The sequence below is a fragment of the Mustela nigripes genome, unplaced genomic scaffold (genome assembly GCF_022355385.1).
Source record: "Mustela nigripes isolate SB6536 unplaced genomic scaffold, MUSNIG.SB6536 HiC_scaffold_148, whole genome shotgun sequence".
NCBI classification, from domain to species: Eukaryota; Metazoa; Chordata; class Mammalia; order Carnivora; family Mustelidae; genus Mustela; species Mustela nigripes.
In genome coordinates, this window is record NW_026739562.1 from 9,823,689 (window position 1) to 9,832,768 (window position 9,080).

Here is a 9,080-nt window from a genome sequence, read left to right on the forward strand (position 1 = left end):
ACAACACTGTAGATTTTCTGAGCTGGATTCTAGCTCTTGATTTCCCCATTCCCCTACCCTTTTCTGAACGACTCTTCTCTTTCTGTGAAAATGAGAGGTTAGATCTGTATAAATTTTTCATTGTCTGTACCAGGTTTTATATTCCACAATTTCAATAAAAATTCAATAGGCTGCCTAGAGTTTCATGTTTACAGTTCTTTTATGCACTCTCTGGGTGATATATGACCAGTGGGAGGAGGAAATAGACAAATGCATGAAGCAGGTGGCACCATGCACCAGCCTGCTACAGTGTAGAGCCAAGCCTCACAGACCATCATTTGAGAATTGGGATGCTAAAAATACCATGGAGGTGTGAGGGCCATGGATGGATGCTCCTGGGAATTTCATTAGGAAAAATTTTAGAAGATTTTTGGATTCACACTTAAAAAAATGACACTTGAGTCTTTCAACACACTAAGAACAAGGCAGAATTCATTTTAAGCTTCTGAAAAAAAAAATTTTCCTAAGCACAAGCTGCTTTGCTTTACTTACTAACATAAAGTAAGAAAAGCAAAATGGAAACTATCATGGGTGGAAAAGTCATAGTGATGCTCACTGATTTTTACTTTCCCCTGGAGGGGTGGAGATGGACATCTGGGGTTCTGGACATGGGGCGGGGGGAGGGAAGAGAAGACTTGGCAAGTGGGATAGGAACAGACTGGAAGCAGGATCCCAGGAGATGGAGTCGAGACTCCCTGGCAGGCAGTGTGGTTGGTGGCCACTGGGAGCACTGTGCCTGATACTCACATTTAGGATATTTTTACTACTATTCTTGCTTTATGATATCCTCAGTTTCTGTAATTCAGTCCAGTGTCCACATGCTGAAGAGAAGGAAAGGAGACATTGGGGTAGCACAGAAGTGGTGGTGAGGTGGCTTGCATGTGGTTAGAGAACAGTAACACTGATTATGATAATGGTGATGGTGTTGGTAATGGTAGTAGTGATAGCCGTGCTTACACAGCAAAGGCTTGTGTAGTATGTGCCAGGCATTGTTCTAAGCCTGTAATTGATTTTATGTAAATGATCTCATTTTATTCTCATATTGACCATGTGAGGTAGGCACTCTTTTTTTCCCAGCTTCACTGAGAGATTATTGACAAATAGCATATATAAGTTTAAGGTGAACAGTGTGATGATTTGATATATGTATATGTTGAGAAATGATTACCACAATAAGTTTAGTTAATGCCTCCATGTCCTCCCATACTTACCATTTTTTTGGTGTGTGATAACATTTAAGATTTACAATCTTAACAACTTTAAAGTATATAATACAGTATTGGTAATCATAGTCACCATGCTGTACATCAGATACCCCAGTAGATGCTATTTTTAGCACCATTTTACAGATGGGGAAACTGAGGCACAGGAGGTTTAAGGTTAAATAATTTGCCCAAAGGGAAAAACTTGAAACAGAATCCTTGAGGGGCGTGACTTCCTGCTGGCACCCAAGATAGTATGGTAAGCTATTTTATTTGGATAGTTACATGAAGTACTTCTGTGGAAGATTGGAAAATCTAGGGCTACAGGTTCAGCATTTGTGACAAACTTTGTCCACTTTTCTGTATTTTCACACCTTGGCCTTGAGCCACATCAGGAGACTTAATAGCCTCTGAGGCAGGGTCTCACAGGACTAGGGTGTTTAAATTCCTGGTCCAGTTCCAGCTTCTTCCAGCTGGCTGGGAGAAGGGAGATTGTCTCTTTCAGGAACTGACTCTCCAGCTCAGACTCTCAGGGAAGTCACTTTCAACTTGTTCCAGTTTTCAGGGCAAGAAGGACAATAGGATTCCCAGTCTGGTCAGGTCATGTAGTTAGTGATTTCATCCAAAAGGCCTGACATTAGGGCATTAGAGCTGGGGTGATTTAGGTGATGGAGCAGCCATCTTTCCCTGTCATACTCCCCCCTGCTCTGACCCCAGAGAGCCAACAGAGACTTAGGATCAACTGTAGGTGAGTTCAGTCCTATGGTTGTTGCAAAATGTGGCATGTTGCGATCTCTTCTTATAGGTAGAAGGTGAAATTTCAACTGGCATTTCAGAAATTTTCAGTCCTTTTTCTAGAGAAAATGTCTAAGAAAAAGAATAAATTGTACAATATTTAAGTATTTCAACTTGGCTGTACAAGTAAGTTTTCTCTCAGTGTTGATATTTTTTCTGTTAAATTCAAATTTTCTATTTTTTCATGCAAAAAGACAATGGAATAACCCATTTGATTCTTGGTAATGATCCTGATTTTATCTTTCTCTTTTCTGAATTTTGATTAAAGTTACCAAAATCCTATCTTTTACTTGGTATTAGGGTTTGAATCGAGAAAAGAAAACACAAATAATAATAATATTAATAATAATCAACAACTTACCTCTTTTTTTCTTAGAACTTTAAAAGTGTCCACAATCTATTCACTTACTTTCTTATCTGATCTTAGCAGCACCCTTCAGAGTCAAGTAGAGTATTGACATCATTATTTTACAAATGAGGAAACTGAGGCTCAAATTGGCTGATTGGAGCCGCTGAGACCTCCATGATTTGATGGCTATTTTAAACTCTCAGGATCCAGGAGTGTTAAGAACATGCCATCAGACTCAGACTTGGAATGTCCCAGTCTCATATAGTGAGTCCTCCACCCATTTGGAATTGAGATAAACTTCTTTCACATGATTTCTTCACCTGTCCTGTGCCAGCCTTTTTTATTTCGTAAGGATCTAAGCAGACAGATAATACAGAGTGTTCTCAAGCTCTTTCCTAAAAAGACTAAGCTTCTTTTTAATCAGAAATATATTCTCAGCCATGTTTCTCCATGAGGATCATTGGATTTACCTGGCAGTCGCCCAGCACCATCTTCTGAGATTCTGCAGCATTCTATAAAAGCAATTCTTGTGATTCATTTGACTTTCTCTGCTTATGAATCTCACAATTATGGCTGAGGACTGGAAGCATCAACACTGGTCAGTGCATTGAAATTTATAAGCCCGATCCACAATTTGGATATCAGACTTGGAGCTTAGATAGTAAGAAAGGCACGGGGATCTAAGGTCAGCAGGGCTCGGATAGGGTGGGGAAAGTGCTGCAGCAGAGGGAGACCAGTGGTGGGGTAGGATGGGGCAGATGGTGGGGAGGCCTGAGTGCTACCAACCAGAGCCCATGAGGTGGAGGCAGCAAGAGACCCAGGTGAACCTTAAGTTTATCTATGTAGTGTGAGACAGACAGTAGGTGGTGCTGGGGGAACTGAGGTTAGCATTTATAAAAGTTAAGGGTAGTTTACATCCTAAATCACATCCAATTTGGGGTAGGACTCTTCTTCATGCTCATCCAATTCTTATTCTATCGCAGTCGGAATACCCTACACTTGTGAAATGGGGACCAAGCTGACTTCAGCTTCTGCTTCGTCAGCCACCAGCCCATAGTATCTGTTGTTTGAATGAATGAGTGGGCATATATTTAAACTTACTGTGAATCCAGGGGCGTGGGGATTAACTCTGAATTTCTATGACTCACAAATAATTTGAATGTGAAATTCTGCTCATGTGATAGTAGCTCATCTTTCAAGGTGAATGCAGAATGTTTAGAATTCTTTGTAACAGCTGAGATAACTAATCTTGGAAATGCACAGGCCAGAATCAGTGGGTTGGTGGCCAGGGCCTTAAAGGAGTCATCTGGACTAGAGAGATCCCTGAGGGTCATTTCTGTGGGGATAACAGGAGAAAAAGTGAAAACAGATTTTATTCCTCTGGATAGCACAAGGAAGAGGAAATGAAGCACAGAGAAGTTAAAAACCTGCTCAAGGTCACACCATTAGGAAGTCTCTGAGATAATGGGGAGGCTGTAAAGTGAGTGCAGCTGCTCATGAATGCAAGGAAGAAGTTGGGTTGACGAATGGGCTCAGCCAGTTACTGCTGATAGCACTAGGGCCACACCACCAGCTCTCCTCACTTGACAGGGAGGAATACTATGGCTCAGGAAGATGAGGGCATTTTCGTAAGCCTCACAGTTACCTCAGAGAAGAGTTAGCACTAGAACCCAGACTTCTGACTCCTGTTGTACTGCTTGGGAGAGAAAGAAGCTAGAAACTCTCCGTCAGGTAATGGCACGGTGAATACCGTGTGGGTTTGACATCAGAGGGAGCTGTGGTCAAATTCTGTTCTACCACTTATAGCCCTGTGATAGTATGTAGGAGAAGAAAATTATTGATATTTAATTTTATCATCTGCAAAGGAGAAAATAAAACCCACTTTTCTATCTCATTGTAATGATGAAACAGTATGGTGCATAATAAAGCACAGAGTTACACATTCAAAGAGACCCAATTAAACAGACTTAAAGTTTTCTCACCAGTTTCCACAACTGCTTTGACAGAACACTCAAGACCTGGCATCTAAGGGGCTGAGATTTAGAAACCCTGATCATCTATTAGTTATTTCTCATTTCCCTCTAAGTTACTCATTGTAGCTTTAACAATTTCTGAAAGGGAAAAATATATTTGATAGTAAAACATAGGAAGTTGTTCAACATTCCAGTGGTCAAACAAATTCAAATTTTAAAAAATAAGAAGAAGTTTAACAAAAAATAAATCCTGATATCCATTATTAGCTGGGGTGAAAGAGGTAATCTATATTTTGGTGTCAGTTATATAAATTGGAGACTGCCTTTTCTGGTGAGAGATATCAAAAGTCTTTATAATATCTATATCCCTCTGTTTAGTCTATAAATCTGAGAAATTATCCTAGGGACCCAGAGATAACTTAATGCACGATGAGGTTTTTTTGTAGTATTAGGAAAATACTTGACAGAATAATGGGCAATCATTAAAACAATGCCTTATAATAATATGGAAAATGTTTATATTCATCAGGAAAATATATTAAACATATGGTGTGATTTCAAAAGTTTCAATGAAAAGTGAACAAAAATATGTAGATAGGAGAAAGAATTGAAGTAAAATATATTAGAAAGTTGGCAAGATTTTTTTTTTTTTTTGGATGCTGGTACTGAGTAATTTTTTTCTCTTTAGATATTTTCTAAACTCTGTCTACTCAGCATGAGTTATCTTTGTAATTACTTCCCTCCCTTTTCCTAAGAGGATCTGCTGATACACAGCCTTAGCAAAAACCAGAGCTAGCAGCTTTGTCTTTCCTTGTGCTCCTTTTGTCCACTCTGTGACTGAGCAATCTGGGTTCTGAAGTGTGTAATGTTGTAGTAGAGAGGGACAAACTGGTGAGTCAGGAGATACGGGAACTGTGTTTAGTCTCCCACAACCTAACTTCTCTGACTTGGGTCAGCTATTTAACATCTCTAGATCAAAATGTTAGCACTTGAAAGCCAAAGATATTTACACCAGCTTATCATACCAAAAAAATAACCTTAGTGATTTTTTAGAAAAGAAAATGAAAGTGATGTTTCAAGAGGTCTCCTATAGCCCATAAATGGATGAGATCCCTTATTTGTTTTTTGAACCCATTCACTTAGGATTGTGGGAGTTTTCCAAATGAGAGAAAAGATTTTGAAACATTTTTTTTTTCTCCCTGCAGGAACTTTCTTTAATCCTATCCAGGCATTAAACATATGCATCATTCAAAGCAGGGGAAAGAGGACCAGATGATGCAGAAGGACAGACCAGACGACTTGTTAAGAATACTATTGGTTCTATCAGTGTACTATGTTAGAAAGTAATTAATTCTGTTAAGAACTGATCAACCTCTTTAGATCCAGGTATTGTAAGTTTCCTTTTTTTAAAAAATTCTTTTAGCAAATAGTCATCGACCACTGTTTTAGGTCTGGCGATATGGATATTAAACACAAAAAATCCTCTTTCAAAATACTTTAAGAATAGGGTGAGAAGATAGAGGGAGACCAGTAAAACATAGTGTGTGTACAAAGAGTGTGTACAAAGAGCTAGAATAGAGATGTGATCTGGGTGCTGTAGGAATACAGTGCAAGTCCTTATAATCTAGCTTTGGGTTGGGGAAGAGACCATCTTTCTTGTAGAGATGATATCTGAGCCTAGTTTTGGAGGATGTATGGGAGTAAGCCAGTAGAATTGGGAAAGATTGGGAAAATAGTATGTGAATGACAATGAAGTGTTAATGAGTGTGACTTGATCATGGAATTTAGGAGAGTTTAGTATGGCTAAAGTATATGGTATTGGACAAGGATGGATAACACAGGTAGGTGATTAAATTCCAGGGACTTATAATGAAATTAAAATGCTTAGATTTTATCTTGAAGCTAAAGAGGAGTTTTTGGAGGATTTTAAGCTGGATGATGACATGATTGAAAGATTGAATTTTACACATATTACTGCCTGTAGTGTGGCTGATTGAACAGGTGTCTGGGTGAGATATGAGGCAGGAGAGAACAGCTATGGTGTTATTGGAGCAGCCATCAGATTATTTTGCTAATTGATCTAAGTCTAGTGCTGAGAACTATGATTGGGGTATTGTAGGTGTGCAGAATGTTCTGGAATAAATGGATGGATGCATGGATGAAAGTTAAGGAACAAGATTTGACAAGGTGTGTTGATGAATTTTGAAATTATGAGATGGATTAGTAAAGGGAGAAGTCAAGAATTACTTACTCCCATGTTTGTGGTGGGTGTTGGAGGAAATACAGAACGGGGGCAAGTTGAGTTGGGGTTGAGATGAGGAAGTCAGTTTTTGAGGAGATGCCCGTGTGCATTGCAAAGTGCAACTGGGAATTGAAAATTTGACTCTAAAAAAGCCAACTACAAAAAATATTTAGGGAAATTATTTTCCCATAAGTGGTTATTTTTAATAAACTAAAATTTATATAAATTACAGTTTTTGTTACCAAAAACCCCCTGAAGATATTTTCAGTCAGAAAATAGAATTCATTCCCATTGGTTAAAATGCAAGAGATGTAATATTTTAGGAGTTGTTTATTTTTTCTGCTACTTAACTTTGTACTTAGTCAAAATTATTAATTAGAAATGCAGAAAATGATTTGTATTATTAGTAGGTTCCTGCTTTGAGACTCAGGATTTGGGATAATGCTATTCCACAAACACTGATTTCCCCCAACTTTCTGAAATTTCTTGAAAGAGGTAGTAACAAATTATTCTTGGTGAATCTCTCTTCACCCAAGTCCTTGCTATAGCTCAGGATTCATGGATAGTCCACGAAACATCACGGAATTTTTCATGCTGGGACTCTCACAAAACTCTGTGGTGCAGAGAGTTTTATTTGTATTCTTTTTGATCGTCTACCTTGTCTCTGTTGGAGGCAACCTACTTATCATGACCACCATTATCATTAGTCCCACCTTGGGCTCCCCTATGTACTTTTTTCTCTCATGCTTGTCTTTTATTGATACTTGTTATTCCTCATGTATGACTCCAAAACTCATTGCTGACTCCTTGTATGAGGGGAGAGCCATCTCTTTTGAGGGCTGCCTGGCTCAATTCTTTGTTGCCCATTTACTGGGAGGAACTGAAATCATCCTGCTCACAGTCATGGCCTATGACCGCTATGTAGCCATCTGCAAACCCCTGCACTACATGACCATCATGACCAGGCATCTTTGTGCCTTGCTGGTGGGCGTGGCTTGGCTGGGAGGCTTCCTGCATTCACTGGTTCAGCTCTTCTTGGTCCTTCAGCTGCCCTTCTGTGGCCCTAACGTGATCGATCACTTTGTCTGTGACTTGTATCCATTGCTAGAACTCGCCTGTATGGACACTTATGTCATCGGTGTGCTGGTGGTCGCCAACAGTGGTGTGATCTGCCTGTTGAACTTCCTCATGCTGGCTGTCTCCTACATTGTCATTCTGCATTCCTTGAGGTGCCATGGTGCAGAGGGGAGACGCAAAGCCCTGTCTACCTGTGGGGCCCACTTCACTGTTGTTGCTCTGTTCTTTGTGCCTTGCATATTTATTTATATGCGGCCATCGTCTACTTTGTCCATAGACAAAATAGTGGCTGTGTTTTATTGTATTTTGACACCCATGTTCAACCCCCTGATTTATACACTGAGAAATGCAGAGGTAAAAAATGCCATGAAAAATCTATGGAAAAAATGAGCAGTTGTGGATAGAGGATACAGGCACAGCAGGGAAAGAAATAACCAGTCATTCTCAATAAGAATTCATGTTCTCATGATGAGAGCTGAGAGACTATAAAAATTTTCAGGATAAAACTGATTTGAATGTTTAAAATTATGTCTAATCTGTTCATATCCTATGTTACTGACCAGACAAATTATTATATGCAACTTAAATTTCTTCTTAACAGTTTACACTAAATTGCAGGACATGAAAGCACCATCTCTTTCTCCCTCACCTTTGTCTGAGATGGATCCTTCATTAGCCTGGGGTACTAATGATGAGTAGAATCCCCTTATTGAAATGTTACTAATCTGGTCCTCCAACTCTGCACATCAGAATATTGATCAGAGTAGTCACTGGTGGTTCACTTATACTTGATTCTGTCTACAATTTTTTTCAAGATTTTACTGAAATATAGTTTAATGTGATCTTATTACACTTAAAAACATTCTGGGAAGAGTCCATCAGCTTCACAAAATTGCCAGGAATCCACAGCAGAGAAAAGTCAAGACTACCTTTACTGGCATGTTTCAGACAGAGACTGCTACTCCGGCTGGGTCTTGGACAGAAGAGCACAAGGTGCAGAGAGTGACTGGGTCTGGGGAACATTGGGAGGGACTCAGCGGTCTTGGGTTGCCCCGAGATGGACATTGTCCTCACAGCATAATCTACACTTCCTCTTCATCTTCCATGTGGATTCTTAGATGTTGATCCAAGGCTTTCCTGCCATGAACAGTTTTGAAGATGCAACCTGGATACCAACAGTTGAATGTCCTTTCTTGCAGGCATCCCTCTCTCTTCCCTTGACCCTAGGGAAGAACCAAGGAAGAGGCTTTTTGGGCATTGTCACTGTCTGTGGAGGGACAAGTTGGTTTTGGAACAGTAATATTGGAAAGAATCTACCCCATTTGCAACAACATGGATGGAACTAGAGCGTATCATGCTTAGCGAAATAAGTCAAGCAGAGAAAGACAACTATCATATGATCT

At 39.6% G+C, this 9,080-nt stretch overlaps 1 protein-coding gene across 1 annotated transcript; it reads left to right on the forward strand.

Moving 5' to 3' along the window:
* Positions 1-7,158: 7,158 nt before the first annotated feature.
* LOC132008393 (olfactory receptor 4C3D) lies at positions 7,159-8,067 on the forward strand. The gene has a single exon (XM_059386927.1). The coding sequence runs from the start codon at positions 7,159-7,161 to the stop codon at positions 8,065-8,067; it is 909 nt and encodes a 302-aa protein (XP_059242910.1).
* Positions 8,068-9,080: the final 1,013 nt, after the last annotated feature.